Here is a 23,153-nt window from a genome sequence, read left to right as displayed (position 1 = left end):
ACATGTTGAAACTGCTCTTCACAGGTTGCCAGTAACTGTCACTCAACTTTCCTTGAGTACCAGATAATGTTTACCTTTTCTTGTTTGTTCTTTCTGATCCATTTTGATACACAGATCTTTCCTTCCTTTCTGGAAACTCCTTTGTTACTTTTTGTGAATATATTTTCTTTTTCTACTCATTAAATTATCTTTTTCCCTCTCCTGTTTCTGCCGATTAATTAGTGTTCCCAAAGGTTCTAGCCTGTGCCTTTCTTCATGTCCTGCTTTCCCTCTTCTTGGGTTATACTACCCTTTTATGGGCCAGATCTACATCCAACTGCTGAGTGAAAATATCTAATTGGATATTACACAGATATATTAAACATGCTCAAAACAATTTCTTACCCAATTCACCCTCTTATTTCTGTTTTCCTACCTAGTTGTTCAGTCCATTTATACATGTGTCCACTTCCTTCTCCTCTGTGATATCCAAGCACTACTGAAGCCATGGGTCTCATACTTTCATAGAATCTCTTCTATGAGATCTCTCCAGTTCCATTGCTTTCATTGCTATTAGCACCATTTCTCCAGTAGATCCAGTCTCTCTTTTCTCCAGTCCTGTCATTTTTCAATACTATGCTGCTAAATATATAATCTTTTAAAAGTCAACCAGGTGGCATTCATAATAAAATCCAAACTCCTCCTAGAGCACACAAGATGACTCATGATCTGGCACCTGTTGTCCAGCAATGTTTATATTTCAAGCGTTCTGGGGCTGCTTTCAGTTTCATTCCTTCACACATGCTTGAATGGAACACATTCCCCACCCAAGACAGGTGCCTCATAAATGTATGTCGGGTTAAAAGAAGAAAGTTGAAGTATTACGTAAAGCCATGATGTTAGAGCTGAGAAAATGGTCTTAGTTCTAGACTTCAAAGAGGTAGGCACATGAAAGAATAGATATTTGCATGACACTATTCCAAAAGGATTTTCTTGTCAGAGATAATTATCATTTTCATTCTCACAAGAGGGAAGGTGGAGGTTTGGAGGACATCCATAGCTTGAAGCACATCCCAACTCTATCACCAATAGGAAAATAACAACAGGATTGTGAGATCAAGCAGTACCTTCTAACTTGTAATACTTCAAGTCTTGCTATTCTTCAAAGGGTGGTCTTGGGACCCATAACATTGGCATCACCTTAAAGCTTTTAGAAATCCAGCATGGATGAATAAAGATAGATCAACACTGAGAAACTTCAAAAAGAGATAGAAGTGAAAGAGCTGAAGAACACAGTAAGTAAAACTGATAAATATACTAGAGGGCTTCAACAACACATTAGATGAAGCAGAAGGACCAGTCACTTCAAAAACAGGCAGTGGAATTCATCCAATCAGAGGAGCAAAAAAAATGAAAAAACTGCGAAGACAGTTTACAGGACTTAGGGGACAACAGCACATGAACCAATATTTGCATCATAGAGGACACAGAAGGAGCAGAGAGAAAAAGGAGAAGAAAACTTACTTTAAGAAATCTAACCTGGGGAAGGAAGAAAGGAACCAGATAATCAGAGCCAGGAAACCCCAAGAATTCCAAAGAAGATGAATCTAAAGAGCCCCACACCAAGACCCGTTATAATTAATGTCAAAAGTTAAAGATAAGGAGACTATTAAAAATAGTAAGAAAAAGACCCCAACAAGCATATCAGGGAACTCTGATAAGACTATCAGCAATTTTTTTTTTTTTTTTAGCAAAAACATTGAAATATACTGTGTCATTGTCTTCTGACCTGCAACTGGCAGAAAGAAAAAACTTCCAACCAGGAATACTCTACCTGGCAAAGTTATTTTTTCAGACAGACAAAAGCTAAAGGAATTCACCATCAATCAGCCTTAAAACAAATGTTAAAAGAGAATATATCAATTATATTTCAAATAAAAACATCTTCGGTAGCAAAAAAATCACAAGATGTTCAATTTTAAACATTTACATAAAAAAGAACAAAAAATATCAAAGGGTCAGCTTCATGCTAAAAACACAGGGCACTAATTAGTAACTGAAAACATGAAAGTAAAAACTCACTGGTAAAGGTAAATATACAGAAAAAGTAGTGGATTGATACTTAAACCTAGATGAAGTGTAAAAGACAAAAATAGTAAAAATAACTCTAACTGCAATAATTAGTTAAAAATATGTAAAATATCACATCAAAAACAAAATGGGGAGAGAGTAAAAAGAGCTTTAGAATGCAATCAAACTTAAATTGTTATGAACTTAGATTGCTATAGATATGCTGCTATATGTACACCTCATGGTAACCACAAAACAAAAGCGTGTGGTGGATACACAAAAAGTAAAGAAATCTAAGCATATCAATAAAGTCATCAAACCACAAAGAAAGAAAGGAAGAGATAGGAACTATAAAAAAGCAGTAAGTACAAACATACCAATTACGTTAAATGTGAATCCGTTATAAATGCTCTAATTAAAAGACAGGGCGATTTAATGGACAAAAGAAACCAAGACCCATCTAAATGCTGCCCCTAAGAACCTCACTTCAGAAGCAAAGATACACACTGAAAGTGAACAGATGGAAAAGATAATGCATGTACATGGAAACCAAAGGAGAGCACTGGTCGCTGAACTTAGAGCAGGCAAAATAAACTTGAGAAGAAAGATTGACATTACATGTCATTTGTAAATACTTACACACCCAACATAGGAATACCTATATATATAAAGCAAATATTAACTGATCTAAAGGAAGAAACTGACAGTAATACAGTAGTGGGGACTTTAATACCCCACTTAACATGAATGGATAAATCATCCATAAAGAAAATGAATAATGAAACATTGATTTTTTTAAACAACAATTTTGACCAAATGGACTTAACAGATGTGTATTTGTGCATTCTGAACTACATCTGAAACATTCTCCAGGATAAATCATATACGAGGCCAAGAAACAAACTTAAAGAAGACTGCAATCATATCAAACACGGACCACCGTGGTATGAAAAGTAGAAAATAATTATAAGAAAACTGGAAAATTCACAAATATGTAAAGATTAAAGATTTTGTTGAACAACCAAGGGGTCAAAGAAGATATTAAAAGAGAATAAAAACTTGGAGAAAATGGAAAAGTAACATATCAAATGTAACATACCAAAACTTAAGGGATGCCACAAAATGGTTCGAAGAGGAAACTTCATAGCACTAAATGCCAACCTCAAGAAACAAAAATCTCAAACAACCTAACTTTACATTCAAAGAACAGAAAATGAACAAATGACACCCAAAGTTAGTAGGTAGAAAGAAACAACAATGAGCAGAGTAGAAACAGAAAAGATTATGAAACTAAAATTTTGTTCTTTGAAAAAAACCAAAAACCTTTAGCTAGCATCACCAAAAACTAGAGGACTGAAAATCAGAAATGAAATAGCTGTTACAACTGATAACACAAAAATATAAAAGATTTTGAGACCTTTTAAAACTTCAACAAATTAGACAACCCAGAAGAAATGAATTTCTACACACCAAGACTGATTCCTGAAAAAAGGAGAAAAAAACCTGAACAGACTGATTACTAATAAAGAGATCAAACTAATAATCAAAACCTCTCAATAAACAAATGTCCAGGACCAAATAGCTGCATTGGTGAATTCTACCAGACATTCAAAGAAGAAATAATTTTTCCTAGAAATTTAAGAGGAGGGAGTACTATCAAACTCATTTTATGAGACCTGCATTACCAACACCAGAAAAGGACACAAGAATCTCTGACGATCATAGATGCCAAAATCCTCAACAAAATATTAGCAAACCAAAATCAACAGTACACTGGAAAGATCATGCACCACAATCAACGAGGATTTATTCCAAGGATGTAAGTATGGTTCAACATCTGCAAATCAATCCATGTGACACATCACATTAACAAAATGAAGGTTAAAAATCATATGATGTCAATAGATGCAAAAAAAAGTATCCAGCAAAAGTCAACATCCCATTTGTGATTTAAAAACTCTCAACAAAGTGGGCAGAAACACCTGGGTGACAGAAGCTCTTTGTCTTAGACTTGGGCATAAGGAGTATGGCTCATGTCACCTAACAAGCAAACCAATTCTTGTGGAGGCCTTGCTACTCTTCCTACTTAGAGTCACAGTGCAGCAGTGCCTCCTCCCCAGGGGCTGGCCAGGTTTGTACCATTATGAGGACCTGCTGTGTATCTTGTTTACAAGGCATTTAGGAGGGCCTTCTGCTCTTGATTTGGAAGATGTGGCATGGGAAGATCCTCCGATGGACACATTGAAACAATTACATTTATGCAACTAACTGTGAAAACAACCTTCCACTGCTTCCACAGTTAGTCACGGAGAGAAGGGCACATCAAAAAGGGTAGGAGAGATCCGAAGGGGCACGTGCACCCGAATGTTCATAGCAGCAATGTCCATGATAGCCAAACTATGGAAAGAACCTAGATGTCCATCAAAAGATGAATGGATAAAGAAGATGTGTTGTGTATATATACAGTGGAATACTATGCAGCCATCAAAAGAAATGAAATCTTGCCATTTGTGACGACGTGGATGGTACTAGAGGATATTATGCTTAGCGAAATCAGTCAATCAGAGAAAGACAATTATCATATGATCTCCATGATATGAGGAAGTTGAGATGCAATGTGGGGGGTTTGGGGGGTAGGGAGGGAAAAAAATGAAACAAGATGGGATTGGGAGGGAGACAAACCATAAGAGACTCTTAATCTCACAAAACAAACAGGGTTGCTGAGGGGAGGGGGGTAGAGAGAGGGTGGTTGGGTTATGGACATTGGGGAAGATATGTGCTATGGTGAGTGTTGTGAAGTGTGTAAACCTGGTGATTCACAGACCTGTACCCCTGGGGCTAATACATTATATGTTAATAAAAAAATTAAAAAAAAATGGTAGGAGGGGCAGTCGGGAACTAAACCCCCAGTGTGACTAACCGCAAATGGGAGGGACATCACAAGCATGGAGAAGTGAGAGGGATCAGACTCCACACTGGGTACTCCTGGCCCTGGAGACCAGCACTGGAAGCACAAGTCCCCAAAAAGTCTGTCTTTGAAAATCAGCAGGCTTAGGGGCACCTGGGTGGCTCCGTAGGTTAAGAGTCTGCCCTTGGCTCAGGTCATGATCCCAGGGTCCTGGGATCTAGTCTTGCATCGGGCTCCCTGCTCAGCGGGTAGTTTGCTTCTCCCTCTCTTTCTGCTGTTCCCCTTGCTTGTGCTCTCTGTCAAATAAATAAATAAATAAAAAAAAATCTTTTTTACAAAAAGATTTTATTTATTTGATTTTATTTATTTATTTGACAGACAGAAATCACAAGTAGGCAGAGAGGCAGACAGAGAGAGAGGGGGAAGCAGGCTCCCTGCCGAGCAGAGCCCAACTCAGGGCTCGATCCCAGGACCCTGAGATCACGACCCAAGTCGAAGGCAGAGGCCTTAACCCTCCGAGCCACCCAGGTGCCCCAATAAAAAAAAAAAATCTTAAAAACAAATCACCAGGCTTAGCTCCAGGAGAGCAGGAGGGTGATAGGAAACTGAGTCTCTGTCTTTAAAGAGCCAGCATGCTAAATAACTGGCCTAAGACACAGTACAGAAGCAGCAGTTTGAAAAGCACCTGTAGTATATTTGAAGTTTAATGACTAATACTAGAATGTGTGCTGGAAGAGCAGGGATTTGCAGATTTATCTGGGAAAAAAAAGTGTTGTAGGCACCATATTTCTTGATGTCTTCTAACTAGATGCTTGGGGGATCCAGCTAACAACACCCCATTTACCTTTCTAGCTCTGCACACCCCATCCTGGCATTCTTCTGCACACCCAACATACCCGCCAAGACATGTGTCCCTCCAGAGCAGCTCCTGCCCCATGGCACCTGGCAGGCAGCCTTGGCAGGGACCGGTGCAACTCCACAGTGACTCCTACCCTGGGAAGGGGGTGGGTAAACCCTTCACACCAGGGTACTTGTAGTTTGTGCAGCTGGAGCTCTTAGCTTGCTGCACAGAGAGAAAGCTCTGTCCTTTGGTGTGCCTACAGTTGAGGCAGAGGCTAATTACAGACAGCTGAGTCCCAGCCCACCCATCAAGATGGCCACAGTGCCTGCTGCTGGGTCTCTGAACAGCTTTAGCCCTGCCCAGTGCACTCACAACAGGCAAAGCAGGTCATTGTAGCTGGCTGGCCTCAAGGCCAGTCCCACCCACCAGTGTATCTAAAGCAATCAGAGCCAAAACAGGAGGGTGCACACAGCCCTTAACCCCTGGAGTAACTGGTTCTGATTACCTGGGAGAATAGTGTTATAGGGGACTACAGTATCTCTTAAGACTAGGAGCTGTAGGTGATCTTCTTAATACACAGAAATAAACACAGAGTGTTAGATAAAATGAGACAGAGGAATATGTCCTAAATGAAAGAACAAGATAATACCATAGACAAAAAGCTTAATGAAACAGATAATATGTCTGATAATGAGTTTAAAGTAATGGTGGTAAAGAGACTAGATTTGAGAAAAGAGATGAACTCAGTGAAAATTTCAACAAAAAGACATAAGATAAAAAACAAACAAACAAACAAACAACCTCAAGCACTGAAATGAAAGATACATGAAAGGAATCAACAGATTAGAAGATGCAGAAGAATGGTTCAGAGATGTGGAAGGGTACTGGAAGCAACCAAACTGAAGAGCAAAAATTTAAAAAGTGAGAAAACAGGTTAAGGATCCTCAAAGGAGGAGGGGACAGAAAACTTCCTAGACATCCAAGTCTAGGAAGCAGATCCCCAAATAAGATGAACCTAAGGAGGTTCACACCAAGACATGCAATAATTAAAATGGCAAAGATTAAAGATGAAGAATCTTAAAAAAAAAAAAAAGAAAGAAAAAACCAAACTGTTTCCTACAAGGGAAATCTCATAAGGCTATCAGCTGATTTTTTTAGCAGAAACTTTGCAGGCCTAAAGAGCTTAGCATGACATATTCAAAGTGCTGAATGGAAAAAACATCCACAACAAAGAATACTTGGCAAGGTTATTGTTGAAAATTGAAGGAGAGAAAGAATTTTCTAGGCAAAATAAAAAGAGTTCATCATCCCTAAACCAGCCTTACAAGTAATGTTAAAGGGAATTTTTTAAGTTGGAAGAAGGGGTCATACTAGAAAAACACTCTACTGGTAAAAATGAACATATAGTAAAGGTAGTAGATAATTACTTAGAAAGCCAGTGTGGAGGTTAAAACATGAAAGCAGTAAAATCAATTATAATTATCTACAAAAACTAATCAAGGGATTCACAAAATAAAAATATGCAAAATGATATAATATACATCAAATTGGCAGGGGAATAAAACTTTAGTGGCTCTAGGATATGTTCGAACTGAAGTGACCATCAAATTAATATAGACTGTTATATACCTAGGATGTTATATATGAATTCAATGGTAACTACAAAGTAAAAACCTATAATGTATACACAAAAAATAAAGAGAAAGGAATCCAAGCATATAACGCTGAAGAATGCCATCAGACTATAAGGAAAGAGAGCAGGAGAAGATGAACAGAAAGGAACTAGAAAAACAAAATGGGAATAAGAACATACCTATCAGTTATTAAATGTAAATCAAAAGACATATGTGATTGAATGGATTAAAAAAAAGACACAGCTATATGCTGCCTATAAGACTCACTTCAGAAAAAAAATGGACTGAAAGTGAAGGAATGGAAAAAGATCTATTGGACAAAATAGACTTTAAGACAAAAAGCATAGCAAGAGACAAAGAAAGGCATTATAGAATGATAAAAGAATCAATCCAACAAGAAGATATGACAATTGTAAATACCTATTCACCCAATATAGGAACATCTAAATATATAAAGCAAATATTAACAGACATTAAGGGAGAAATTGACAGTAATACATTAATAGTAGGAGACTTTAATACTCCACTTACATCAATGGATAGATCATCCAGACTGAAAATTGAAAAGGAAATCAAGGCCTTGAATTACACATTAGATGAGATGGCCTTAACAGATACATAGAACATTCCATTCAGAAACAGAATACACATTCTTTTCAAGTGCACATGGAACATTCTCTAGGACAGATCACATGTTAGACCACAAAACAAGTCTCAATAAATTTAGTAAGATTAAAAATCATATCAAGCATCTTTTCCAACCACAATGGTATGAAACTAGAAATAAATTACAATAAAAAATTGGAAAAACACAAAGACATGAAGGCTAAACCACATGCTTCTAAACATCCAATAGGTGGGTGAATAAATAGAAAAATCTAACAATACAGAGAGGTGAATGAAATTGCAAACACAATAGTCCAAAATCTTTGGGACATAGACAATACAGTAATAAGAGGAAAGTTTACAGCAATACAGGCCTACCATAAAAAATAAGAAAAATCTCAAACTAACCTTATACCTAAAGAAATAGGGCTTTCTTCTTTTTCTAAACTTAATAGAAATAAGGGTGTAATAAAGATTAGAGTGGAAATAAGTAGAAATTAAGAAAAATAGAAAAATCAACAAAACCAAGAGCTGCTTCTTTGAAAAGATAAATGAAATTGATAAACTTTTGCTCAGACTCATCGAGAAATAAAAGGACTCAAAATTAGAAAAAAAAATGGAGACAAACTAACACCACAGGAATTATAAAGAGAATACTATGAAAAATCAGATGCCAAAAAACCTAGAAGATATGGGTACATTCCCCCAAAAACAATCTTCTAAAACTGGAGTAGGAAGAAAGAGAAAATCTGAACAGACCAATTCCTAGTAATGAAATTGAATCTGGTATTCAAAAATTCTCCCCACCCCCAAATTTCTAGGACAAGAAGACTTCACAGGTGAATTCTACCAAACTTTTTTTTTTTTTTTTTAAGATTTTATTTATTTGACAGAGATCACAAGTAGGCAGAGAGAGGAAGAAGCAGGCTCCCCACGGAGCAGAGAGCCTGATGCAGGGCTGGATCCCAGGACCCTGGGATTATGACCTGAGCCAAAGGCAGAGGCTTTAACCCACTGAGCCACCCAGGTCCCTCGAATTCTACCAAACTTTTAAAGAAGAGTTAATACTTATCCTTCTAAAATTATTAAAGAAAAATAGAAGAGGAAAGCTTTCACATTTATTCTATGAGGCCAGCATTACTCTGATACCCAAATCAGCCAAAAGACACTGCAAAAAAAGGAAAACTACAGGCCAATATTCCTGGGGAACACAGATGCAATAATCCTCAAAATGTTAGCAAACCAAATTTAAAACTATATTAAAAAAGGATCATTCATCACAATCAAGAGGGATTTATTCCAGAGATGCAAGGGTAGTTCAATATTTGTAAATCACTGGTATGATACATCACAAAACCTTATGATAATCTCAGTAGATGGCAGGAAAAATGTTTCACAAAATACAGTATCTATGCATGATAAAAATTGTCAACAAGGTGGGTTTAGAAAGAACATATGGAATGTCCTACAACATAATAAAGGCCATGTATGAAAAACCCACATTAACATGATACTCAATGGTAAAAAACAGAAAGCTTTCCCTCTAAGATAAGGAACAAGACAAAGATGTCCACTCTCCCCACTTTTATTCAGCCTATTACTGGAAGTCCTAGCTGCCACAATCAGAGAAGAAAAAGAAATAAAAGGAATCAAGATTGGTAAAGAAGAAGTAAAATTCTCTTTTCCTAGATGACATATAATAGTATACATTGAAAACCCTAAAGACTCCACCAAAAAACTATTAGAATAAACAAATTCATAAAGTTGCAGGATACAAAATTAATACATAGATTAGTTGCATTTCTATGTACTGATAAAGTAGCAGAAAGAAAAATTTAGAAGACCATTTATAATTTCTCTCTCTCTCTCACACACACACACCTAGGAATAAATTTAACCAAGGAAGTGAAAGACCTGTACTCTAAAAACTGTGACATTGATGAAAGAAATTGAAGATAACATAACAACTAGAAAGGTATACCATGCTCATAGGTTGAAGAATATTGTTAAAATATCCATAGTACTCAAAGTAATCTACCTATTAAATATAATCCCCATCAAAATACCAATAGCATTATTCACAGAACAAGGATATTCCTAAAACTTGTATGGAACCAAAAAAGACCTCCAATATCCAAAACAGTCTTGAGAGAGGACAACAAAGCTGGAAGTATCATAATCCCTGATTTCAAGATATGTTACAAAGTTGTAACAATCAAAACAGTATGGTACTGACACAAAAATAGGCACAAAGATCAATGGAACAGATAGAAAGGCTAGGAATAAACCAACACTTATATGGTCAATGTTCAACAAAGGATACAACAATATACAATAGGGGAAAGGATGGTCTTTTCAATAAATGGTGCTGGAAAAGGTGGACAGCTACATGCAAAAGAATGAAACTGGGATGCTTTCTTATACCATACACAAAAATTAATTCAAAATGGATTAAAGACCTAAATTTGAGACTCAAAATTATAAAACTCCTAAAACACAGGCAGAACTCTCTTGGACATGAACCTTAGGAACATATTTATGAGTATGTATCCTCACTCAAGGGAAAGGAAAGCAAAATAAACAACTGAGATTACATCAAAATAAAAAGCTTTTGCACAGCCAAGGAAATCATCAACAAAACAAAAAGGCAACCTAACGACTGAGAGAAGATATTTACAAGTAATATATTCAATAAGGGGTTATCCAGGATAACTTATACAACTCAATATGTACATACAAAATCCATGAAAAAATGGGCAGAGAACCTGAATAGACACATGAAAAGATGTTCAACATCACTAATTAGGGAAATGCAAGTCAAAACCATAATGAAATCTTATATCTGTCAGAATGGTTAGTATGAAAAAGACAAGAAATAACAAGTGTCGGCAAAGATGTGGAGAAAAGGGAGCCCTTGTGTACTGCTGGTGAGAATGTAAATTGACATAACTACTGTAGAACAGTATAGGAGATATCAAAAAATTAAAAATAGAAATGCTATATGACCCAGTAATTCCACTACTGAGAATTTACCCAAAAATCTTGACAACACAAATTCTAAAAGATGTGTGCACCTCTATATTTAGTGAGAATTATTTATGGTAGTTAAGATATGGAATTAACCCAAATGTTCACTGATAGGTGAATGGATGAAGAAGATGTGATACACACACACACACACACACACACACACACACACACATCTCCATACAATGGAATATTACTCAGCCATAAACAATGAAATCTTACCATATGCAACAACATGGACAGACCCAGAGGATATTATGCTAAGTGAAGTAAGTGAGACAGAGAAAGACAGATACCATATACTTTGACTTAAATGTGGAATCTGAAGGCCAAACCAAACCAGACAAAAACCAGAGACTTAAATACAGAGAACAAACTGTTGGTTGCCAAAGGGGAGGCGAATGGGGTCATTGGCAAAATAGATGAAGGGGATTAAGAAGTATAAACTTTGAGTTATAAAATACACGAATCGGGGCACCTGGGTGGCTCAGTGGGTTAAAGCCTCTGCTTTCGGCTCAGGTCATGATCCCAGCGTCCTGGGATCGAGCCCCGCATCGGGCTCTCTGCTCAGCAGGGAGCCTGCTTCCTCCCTTCTCTCTCTGCCTGCCTCTCTGCCTACTTGTGATCTGTCTGTCAAATAAATAAATAAAATCTTTAAAAAAAAATACACGAATCATGGAGATGAAAAATACATCATAAAGGAACACAGTCAATAATACTGTAATGTATGGTGACAGTTGGTGACTACACTTATTGTAGTGAGCACTGAGTAATGTATAAGATTGTGGGTTCACTATGTTGTACACCTGAAACTAATATAACATTGTATGTCACTATATTTCCTCAAAAATTAAAAATAGAGCTACCCTATGACCTGGCAATTGCACTACTGGGTATTTACCCCAAAGATACAGATGTAGTGAAAAGAAAGGCCATATGTACCTCAATGTTCATAACAGCAATGTCCACAATAGCCAAACTGTGGAAAGAGCCAAGATGCCCTTCAACATACAAGTAGATAAAGAATATTCCATTTATACAATGGAATATTACTCAGCCATCAGAAAGGATGAATACCCAACTTTTGCATCAATATGGATGGGACTGGAAGAGATCATGCTAAGTGAAATAAGTCAAGCAGAGAAATTATCATATTGTTTCACTTACATGTGGAATATTAGGAATAGCATGGAGGACACTAGGAGAAGGAAGGGAAAAATGAAGGGAGGAATTGGAGGGGGAGATGAACCATGAGAGACTGTGGACTCCGAGAAGCAAACTGAGGGTTTTAGAAGGGGGGGGGATGGGGGAGCCTGGTGGTGGGTATTAAGGAGGGCACATACTGCATGGAACACTGGGTGTGGTATATGAACAATGAATCTTAGAACACTACATCAAAAACTAATGATGCATGGTATGGTGACTAACATAACACAATAAAAATAATAAAATAGCAAAAAAAAAGTGGGTATAGAGGGAATGTACCTCAACAAAATAATTCCCATGACAAGCCCATAGGAAACATACTCAAAGGTGTAAAGCTGAATGCCTTTCCTCCAAGACCAGAAATAAGACTAGGATGCCCACTTTTGCCACTTTTATTCAATATAGTATTGGCAGTCCTCATCAGAGCAATTAATCAAGAGAAATAAAAGACACCCAAGTTTGAAAGTAAGAAGTAAAACTGTCACTGTATGTGCAGATGACATTTTATATAGAAAACCATAAAGGATATCAACCTTTTGTCTGTACTGTCATTTGCAGATATCTTCTCCCATTCCATGGGTTGCCTCTTTGTTTTGTTGACTGTTTCCTTTGCTGTGCAGAAGCTTTTGATCTTGATGAAGTCCCAAAAGTTCATTTTCGCTTTTGCTTCCTTTGCCTTTGGAGACATATCTTGAAAGAAGTTGCTGTGGGTGATATCAAAGAGGTTACTGCCTATGTTCTCCTCTAGGATTCTGATGGATTCCTGTCTCATGTTGAGGTCTTTTATCCATTTCGAGTTTATCTTTGTGTACGGTGTAAGAGAATGGTCGAGTTTCATTCTTCTACATATAGCTGTCCAGTTTTCCCAGCACCATTTATTGAAGAGACTGTCTTTTTTCCACTGGATATTTTTTTCCTGTTTTGTCGAAGATTATTTGACCATAGAATTGAGGGTCCATATCTGGGTTCTCTACTCTGTTCCACTGGTCTATGTGTCTTTTTTTATGCCAGTACCATGCTGTCTTGGTGATCACAGCTTTGTAGTAAAGCTTGAAATCAGGTAATGTGATGCCGCCAGTTTTATTTTTGTTTTTCAACATTTCCTTAGCAATTCGGGGTCTCTTCTGATTCCATACAAATTTTAGGATTATTTGCTCCAGTTCTTTGAAAAATACCGGTGGAATTTTGATCAGAATGGCATTAAAAGTATAGATTGCTCTAGGCAGTATAGACATTTTGACAATGTTTATTCTTCCGATCCAAGAGCATGGAATGGTTGATATCCAGGATCTATAAAGAACTCCTCAAACTCAACACACACAAAACAGATAATCATATCAAAAAATGGGCAGAAGATATGAACAGACACTTCTCCAATGAAGACATACAAATGGCTACCAGACACATGAAAAAATGTTCATCATCACTAGCCATCAGGGAGATTCAAATTAAAACCACATTGAGATACCACCTTACACAAGTTAGAATGGCCAAAATTAGCAAGGCAGGAAACAACGTGTGTTGGAGAGGATGTGGAGAAAGGGGAACCCTCTTACACTGTTGGTGGGAATGTAAGTTGGTGCAGCCACTTTGGAGAACAGTGTGGAGATTCCCCAAGAAATTAAAAATAGAGCTTCCCTATGACCCTGCAATTGCACTACTGGGTATTTACCCCAAAGATACAGATGTAGTGAAAAGAAGGGCCATCTGTACCCCAATGTTTATAGCAGCAATGGCCACGGTCGCCAAACTGTGGAAAGAACCAAGATGCCCTTCAACGGATGAATGGATAAGGAAGATGTGGTCCATATACACTATGGAGTATTATGCCTCCATCAGAAAGGATGAATACCCAACTTTTGTATCAACATGGATGGGACTGGAAGAGATTATGCTGAGTGAAATAAGTCAAGCAGAGAGAGTCAATTATCATATGGTTTCACTTATTTGTGGAGCATAACAAATAACATGGAAGACATGGGGAGATGGAGAGAAGAAGGGAGTTGAGGGAAATTGGAAGGGGAGGTGAACCATGAGAGACTATGGACTCTGAAAAACAACCTGAGGGTTTTGAAGGGGTGGGAGGTGGGAGGTTGGGGGAACCAGGTGGTGGGTATTAGGGAGGGCACGTATTGCATGGAGCACTGGGTGTGGTGCAAAAACAATGAATACTGTTACGCTGAAAAAAAAAAAACAACATAAAGGACCCCCAAAACCTGTAAGAACTAATAAACCAATCAGTGAAGTTGTAGGATATACAACCAATACAAAAAGTCTATTGTATTTCCAGACTAATAACAAACTGTCAGAAAAATTTTTAAAATTCCATTTGTAATTGTATCAAAAAGAAAAAAAACATCTAGGAATAAATTTACCCAAGGAGGTAAAAGACCTATAAACTGAAAACTAGGACATCAGTGAAAGAAATTGAAGAAGATGCAAGAAGACATTTTATGTTCATAGATTAGATGAATCAATATTGTTAAAACATCATACTGCTCAAAGTAATCTACACATTAAAATCAATCCCTGTCAAAATTCCAATGACATTTCTCACAGAAACAGAAAAATCTTAAATCTTAAAATTTGCATGTAATCACAAAAGACCCCCAATAACCAAAGCAATCTGGAGAGAGAACACAAAAGCTGGAAGCGTCATGCTCCCTGCTTACAAACTATTAAAAACTTATAGTAATCCAGACAGTATGGTTTGACATAAAACCAGACACATAGGTCAATGGAACAGAACAGAGAGCTCAGAATTAGACCCATGCATATATGGTTAATTAATTTATGAAAAAGGAGCCATGAATATACAAGGGGGAAAGGACAGTCTTTTCAATAAATGGTGCTGGAAAAACTGGGAAAGCCAGATACAAAAAAATGAAATTGAACTACTCTTACATCCTATAGAAAATTGCACTCAAAATTTTTGAAATCACAGAAATCCAAGAACACATAGGCAGTAAGCTCTTTGACATCATTCTTGGCAATTATATGTTGAATCTGACATGAAAAACAAAGGCAGCATGAGGAAAGTAAACAAGTGGGACTACATCAGCAAAGGAAGCCATCAGCAAAATGAAAAGAACCTACTGAATGGGAGAAGATATTTGCAAATCATCTATGGGGCTACTATCCAAAATACATTGGGCACTTTTACAACTCAATAACAGAAAACCAAAAAATGCAATTTTAAAAAGGCAGAGGATCTGAATAGACATGTTCCCCAAGAAGACATACAGATGGTCAACAGGTCATAAAAACGTGCTTAAGATTACTGAGCATTCATGAAATATAAATCAAAACCACAATGAGATATCACCTCATACCTGTTAGAATTGCCAGTACCAAAAAGACAAGAAGTAAGTGTTGGTGAGGACGTGGAGAAAAGGGAACCATTGTGCACTGTTGGTGAGAATGAAAATTGGTGCCCCCATTATAAGAAACAGTACGTAGGTTCCTCAAAAATTTAAAGTAGAACTACCATATCAACCAGAAATTCTATTTCTGGGTATCTATCAAAAAAAAAAGAAAGAAAGAAAACACTAACTTGAAAGGATACATGACCCCCATGTTCATTGCAGCATTATTTACAACAGTCAAGATACAGAACGACCTAAGTATCCATCAGTGGATGAATGGATAAAGAAAATATGGCGCGTGCACATGCACTCACACACATGCACTCACACACATACACACACAGAATATTATTCAGCCATAAAAATGATATCTTGCTATTAGTGATGGCATGTATAGACCTTGAGGACATGAAAGTCAAGTAAGACAGACAAAGAAAAATACTGTGTGGTTTCATATGTGGAATTTAAACAACCCCTCCCCCCAAACCATAATAAATGCAGAGAATACTGTTGGTTGCCAGAGGTGGGGGGTGGGGGTAAGTGAAATATGTGGAGGGGCTGAAACGGTACAAACCTCCAGTTATAAAATAAACATGTCCTGGAGATGGAAGGTTCGGCATGGTGACTATAGTTAATATTACTCTATTGTATATTTTAAAGTTACTAAGAGTCGATCTTAAAATCTCATCACAAGAAAAAATTTTTTCCTAAGTAGGTATGGTAACAGATGTTAGACTTATTGTGATCATTTTGCAATGTATATAGATATCCAATCATAGGTTATATACCTGATATTAACCTAATGGGTATATGTCAATTATACCACAATAAAAAAATTCATTATCCAAGGCTCTGCTCCAGACCTGCCATATCAGAATTTGCATTTCTAACAAGATCCATAAGTGAGTCACATTAAAGCTTGAGACATACTTGTCTAGAAGGATTTAGAAGAAAGAGGATGAGAGTGTTGTTTGAAGGGAAGGAAGGGGGAAGGACCTTTTTTCTCTTTTAGAGGAAGGAATCACTGAGAATGATCAACATACACAATGTATGTCCCCTTTAGCGACCTCAGTGATCCGGTGCAGAAACATCTCCCATGTGAAGCCAGGTCTGTTCCTAATTGTAATTTTACAAACTGCCAGTAAGCCTTGAGGGCCTAGAAGCTGAGCTGCCTTGGGCGGAATGAAAGCTAGCAGAAGTGGGCTTTTCCAGGTAAGAGAAAGATGATATCCCCCAGGCATCAGAGCAAAAGGGAGCTCATGCCTCTTTGATTATGAAGCACATACATTAGGTCACTGGAAATGGGGGGGGGTGTTGGTAAAGATGCCAAAAAGGAGCCTCATGGCCGAGTGTGTTGGCTGGCCAGCGTTGAGCATTATCCCGGACTCACCTGGGACACAAATGGCCTATGGACTGCAAGTGAATTCTGTGGCCAGATTTCCTCCAAATAACATTTGATCTTCATTAGAGATGGCCACAATGTATTAACTTATTGGGAAGTTCCGCTTGTTTTCCAAAGAACGCACCTCAGGGTGGGTACGGAGAAACATGAACACTGTAATGTATAGATAGCCAGTTCCAACATGTTTTGAGTTGCTAGCTGCCCAAAACATTCAGTCACGTTAGTTCGTACACTAACGCAGAGAATTAAGAGTGCTGTGTAGTTTTGGGCCATCCCAGGAGGCCAGGCTTAATGGCTTGTTTCAGCTACCAACCAGTGAGAAACTATGCCTGGCCGGTCAGAATAAGTCCAGCCTATGAATTAGTCCCAGACTCTGACTGACAACAGTTGTCACCACACAGCTGGAGGGGAGGGTACTATCTAATTAGCAGGGCAGGCAGCTCTTAGACGCTAAGTAGGTCCCCAGTAGGTTCTGAACACAGAGTTTGAAAGGAACTGAGTGTATGCCATCACGTCACTTCTGCCAAGCACCACACTGGATTGCTTTTTTTTTTTTTTTTAAGTCCCAACAACATTTTAAAACAGATGAGTATGAAAGATGAGTATGAAAACTCCTCTTTGTCTAAATAGAGATGCTAGGTCCCTGTAGTGGGGAAAGCTTAGGCCTCTAATTACAACGCGAATTCCTGATGGGTGCTCAGTCCTACCCAGCCCAGAAATGATGTGAGAACAATGGTAAGGGGACTCTTGGTGCTCCCACCCCTCTGAGGCTGCTTCCGTCATGGCACAGTGTTTCTCCTGGCTCAGGTTTGTTCTTCCCCATAGAAAATCTTCGGTTTGTGGTAATTTTTTTAAGTCTTAACTAATCATGAAATTTCCTTTCCAAATGGATAGAGTCCTATGGTTCCTTACTCTATCCAGAAGCGGCCCCATCCCTACTGGGGTCCTAGGAGCCCCCATTTCTGCTGTGTGTTGAGCTAACCTGGGACTTTCTTGGCCGTCCTCTGGCTGAGAATTGAGAAGGGAGTTGGTGGTTTCAAAGTGATCCAGCTAGGCTTCAACTCTTCTTGGCTCAGAAGAGTGGTTCTCTACACCGGCTGCACACCGGAATAACCCCGTGTGGTTTCTAGAACTTGCCCATGCTTCTATCCCACCCCTGAGTGACTGACTGAGAATCTCAGGGGGATGCAGCCTGCACACTGGTCTTTTAAAGGAGTTTCTCCAGTGATTCTAACCATGTCACCCAGGTGGGAACCCCTGGCTCAGAACAACACTGCACCCCCCAGACGGATCCCATCAGAGCTTTAAATCATCAGCCAGTGATGATTTAGGATTTAGGATCATTTAGGATCTAGGACAGCCAGTGAGAAGAGGTGGCCTTGCAGAAACTGAGTCTAGAGAAGAGGTGGCTGAGGATTTGCTGCTGATCTGAGAAAGGGATGAGCTTGGGGGGAGGGAAATCAATAGCTAAAGTGTAATGGCTGTGGGAGGTATGCTTGTGTTAGAGAAGAATGATCAGACACTCTAAGGTTTTGGATGGACACTGGGCAGGTGAATTGATTGACAGATGGGATGTGAAGGGTCTGACATCACAGAGGATGGGGCAGTGGTGGCCTTTTACTTCCTACCGTGGCTGGGTCCACACCTTTAGGTTTATCTTTCTTTTTTTTTTTTTTTTTAAAGATTTTATTTTATTTGGCAGACAGAGATCACAAGTAGGCAGAGAGGCAGAGAGAGAGAGGAGGAAGCAGACACCCTGTGGAGCAGAGAGCCCGATGTGGGGCTCGATCCCAGGACCCTGGGATCATGACCTGAGCCGAAGGCAGAGGCTTTAACCCACTGAGCCACCCAGGCACCCCTAGGTTTATCTTTCAAATAAAATCCTCTTACCTGGCCCCAGCTGGAGAAGGCCCACTCAACACAGAGCTGCTGGTTGCAGGCCTGGGTGTCTACTGGCCGTTTGGCGAGCTGTGTGCACAGATCATTGGACACAGGGGTGGAGATCCCAGAGGCTTTCAGCTTCTGGCAGGTCACCCGGCGGGTCTGGACGCCTCCCCCACAGCTCCGGGTACAGGCCGACCAGGAGGTCACCATCCACCTGGGGAGAGGAAGAGCAAAGGGTCAGGCTTGGGCAGAGGAATGATGCCATATCGTCTCAGAAATGGAGCCTGTACATCTCCTTATTCTCACCACACAGCTACTAATCTCAGGGCATGGCCCTTTTCATGGTATACATGGAGTGGAAGGCTGAAAATGGTCCCCCAAAAGATCTGATGTAGACATCAGATCCCCAGAAGCTGGGACTGTTACCATATTCAGACAAACGGACTTTGCAGACTTAATTAAGGACTTTGAGATGCGATTATCCTACATTCTCTGCCTTCACAAATGTCCTTAGAAGAGAAAGATTAAAGGAGGAGACAGTGTGGCCACAGAGGCAGAGGCTGGAGTGACGCGGCCATAAGCCAAGGGACGCCTGGGGCCACTGGGAGTCGACGAGGCTTGAGAAAGTTCCAGGGGTTTCAGCCCAGCCGACGCCTTGATTTTGGACTTCCTTCCGGCCTTCCAAACTGAGCCAATAAATGTCTGTTCTTTGTAGCCGCCACATTTGTGGTAATTTGCAGCCACAGAAAACAAATACCCTTTGGAAACTGACTGCAAAGCTGCATCTTGAAAGAGTGGTCCGAACATCACTTGTCTCCCCGGCCCCCATATCCGCGAGCCTGCAGAGGGAACGCTCTAGGAAGACAGTCCTTTAGCTGAGTTACGCCGCACTGAGGTTCTGGGACTTCCTGCAGCCAGCCAGGTGCGTGGAGGAAGGGGGACGGTCTCCTGGGGAAGTCAGATCCATACTGTGTCTCTGGCTCTCCCCCGAGTCGGTGTTTTGTCCGCTAGTACTCACTCTCTTTTCTACCTTGCCTTAACCCACGTCTCACTGGATTTCATTGAATCCCTGGGAAACAGGCTAAGTTCCCTCTGGCTTTGGGCAACACTTTCCCACCTCCACAAGTCACAGGGCATAGGCCCTACGCCTGCTCGCGGGCTGCCTATGGGGAGACTGTCGTTTCTCAGGACGTTAGGTTCCGGCTACAATCTGGGCCGTCAGAAGTGAGATGAGCCAGGACTGCACAAACAGCTTTTCTCACAAGGCCCGGCTAGAATTTGGGAAACACGCTGAAATCCTCAGTCCAGATACAACCCCGGAGGGGCTCTCTGTGCATGTTCGCACCTAGGGCTAGTTTTCAAAGAGAAGGGGAAAGGGGGACAGTGTGGGGGAAACAAAAAAGCCTTGGTGCGTTCCAGCCACCTTAGTCAGTCTAGGGAAAAAGAGCATTCTTGGGTTTTAATGCCCAAGACAGAGTTTATCTAAATGAAATGGTAGAACAGCCGCCAGGGTCCAAGCCGGACTTCCCGGCCTATTCACAGACAACCAGGGTGACCCTTGTTTGTGTTCAGAGAAGGCTGCTGAGGTGCCTGAGAAGCGTGGCCGGGAAACCAGTCAAAGGTGGACCTGTGGCCGCTTCCTGGTCCCATGGCACCACATGTGGCCCCCAGGAGAGCAAGTAGCAGAGACAGGGAGCCAATTCCTTTTGAATCCGGAGCTGTGACTTATTTAGTTTGGTGGAGCCTCCCTGCTCCATCGGCCCTGGAGAGAGAGGACTGCATGCACGTCTCCAGGTCGCAGGAGCAGAGCCACTTTGGAAGCCGGCACGAGGTGTTGCGAGGCTCCCGGGGGCTCTGAAACCCAAGCTGACATGGCCATTGTTTCATTTGCAGGAGTAAATGAGCCTGATTGACTCTGACCATCACCACAGCAAATCAAAGGCCCTCGGCAGGTCCAAGACTTCGCCTTCATTTCAAATAGCTTGGCGAGGGCAGTCCTCCAGCCCCTCATATCCCCGGTGAATGTCAGGCCTGCATTTCAATCAACTTTTATTTCCAAATATACATTTCAGCAATTTTTCAGGAGTTGGGTCGGGGGCGGGGAGGTTTGAGAAAGGAGAGGTATGGCTATGTTACAGTTCAGGAAGGGTATAAAAGGACATTAATCATTCCCATGGAAACCTTCCCGTCAGCAAGTCAAACTGCTGATATTAATGAGCGTGTTTCATATTTCATTGAGTCTCTCCTGGTTTCAGCTGCTCCTTATGACTCAGCTGGCAAAACACAAAGCGGGTGTCTGAGTCGTGTAAGAAAGTCCCCCAGACAGGTAGGAAGGGGGCATCGCGAGGCCCAGCCAAGTCCCCCCAGGCTTGGGATGCCATGCTGGTGCCAACTCTAAGCCCATCCAGTACCCCTTCAGCGACGGCCAGCAAACTGGGGGTAGGAGGCTCTGTGGGACTCACAGCTTCTCAGAGCTGGAAGAGGCAGAGACAGAGGTTGTCACTCTGGGACCAGAGGCCAGAAGATCTATCCAACATGGAGGCAACTACAGAAAATGAAGATGTGTTTTGCCTTAATGCAGGATCCAACCCTTCGAAGAAGAGGGTAACATTTCCTCACCTAGAGTACTGAGTAGCACTGTTTCTGAAGTTTGAAGAAAGGAGAGCGTCTGGGGTCAAGGCCAGTAACCCCTCTGCCCTCAGCACCTCAGCTGCAAACACAGTTGTCCTTTTACAGACTAGAGAGCAAATTTTTCTTCTTTTCTCTTCTCTTCTCTTTTCTTTTCCTTCCTTCCTTCCTCTTCATTCCCCTTCCATCCATCCATCCATCCTTCCTTCCTTTCTCTCTCTCTCGCGTGCGCTCTCGCTCTCTTTCTTTCTTTCAGATTTATTTATTTGACAGAGAAAGCACAAGTAGGGAGAGCAGCAGGCAGAGTGAAAAGCAGGCTCCCCACTCAGTGGGGAGCCTGATGCAGGGTTCGATCCCAGGACCCCAGCATTACAACCCAAGCCGAAGGCAGAGGCCCAGTGACTGAGCCACGCAGGTGCCCCCAGAGAGCAAATTTCTTATAGCAGGATGTGAGCAAGCTCTGGCTAGGGCCTGGGATGCTCCTGCTCTCTGAACAGACCCTCTCAGGCACTTGGGGTGCCCGGGGTCCTTAGCCTGCTGTTTGGTGAGAGAACAAACTGCTGAGGGAGGAGGCCCAACCTGAGGGAAATTTTCCGCAGGGTGGGGGGACCTGGCAATTCGGGGCCTGTAGAGAAGCCCAGGGCCTTGGGGGGCAGGCCCCCTTGCTGACACTCCCTGTCTCTCCCTCCACAGTGCCGGACAAAGGCTAGCCGCCGACTTGGCTAACAGTCAGGGCCTAGTCTTGGGGTTGGGGAGGCCTGAGCCGGCCCGCGGCACACTCACCGAGAAGGGCAGTCTCTCCGGTTGCAGGCGATGGGCTGCACAGCGGGGCGCACTTTCCCCGCACAGTGAGTGGGGCTGACCTCTGTGCTGTTCAGGAGACATCTCAGGCGGGGCTGCTGAACGCCCCTGTTACCACAGGAGGCCGAGCAGGTTGCCAGTCTGTCCACAGACCACCAGTAATCTGTCACAGGAGGAGGATCACAGGTGAGAAGAGGACTGCGCATTGCCCATACTCTGTGGGCGCGAGGAGCTCTCGTGAATGACCCTCTGCCCTTCAGTGGGTGCCCTTCCCCACTTAGGTAGCCAAGTGGCCTGGTGTCCAGGAGCGTCAGTGACTTATCCATGAAATGAGTCCAAAACCCCTACCTTATGAAGTTACTGTGAGGACTGGATGTCATTGAAAGCAAAGGGGCCGAGCCTGGTGCCTGGCACAGAGAGTACTTAACCAGTGGCTGGAGTCCTTAGTTTTAAATAAGATTCCTAAGTATTTTTTCTTCCTAGTGGGTCACCAGAAAGTGACTTTCTTTTTCAACAAAGAGATACAAAAATATCAGAGATACTTTGCAATCGTATTTGTATGTGCACCTTTGAGTTGAACTTGGGAAAAAAAACTTCACCAAAAAACCCCCACAAAAAACCCAGCCTACCCAGAGAGTACTCATTTCCATGAGACGATGACATCAGGAAGAAATTCAGTTTCTGTGGATTTTCTATTTGGGGATCTGGGACTCACTGGTAGGAAAGCTGTTAAAAATAACTGGGGGCTGGTAAACCGTGAGTGCTTATTTGCAAGGTCGTATATTACAAATCTTGCAGATAG

General features: G+C 41.0%; 1 protein-coding gene across 2 annotated transcripts in view; it reads right to left on the bottom strand.

Annotated features, from left to right (window-relative positions):
* Positions 1 to 23,153, bottom strand: part of ADAMTSL1 (ADAMTS like 1) — a gene marked incomplete at its 3' end in the record, with an annotated part of 404,822 nt that overhangs the window by 11,814 nt on the left and 369,855 nt on the right. For both annotated transcript variants that reach the window (XM_080819725.1, XM_080819726.1), the window contains 2 exons: positions 22,334 to 22,514; positions 18,929 to 19,136 (listed from right to left, as the gene is read on the bottom strand). In XM_080819725.1, the coding sequence (XP_080675851.1) occupies positions 18,929 to 19,136; positions 22,334 to 22,514 (389 nt within the window). The remainder of the gene's footprint in view (positions 1 to 18,928; positions 19,137 to 22,333; positions 22,515 to 23,153) is intronic.

The sequence above is a fragment of the Martes martes genome (assembly GCF_963455335.1).
Source record: "Martes martes genome assembly, chromosome: 12".
NCBI lineage: Eukaryota > Metazoa > Chordata > Mammalia > Carnivora > Mustelidae > Martes > Martes martes.
The sequence above is the reverse complement of the archived record's forward strand: the minus strand, read 5'-3'. Positions and strand labels throughout refer to the sequence as shown.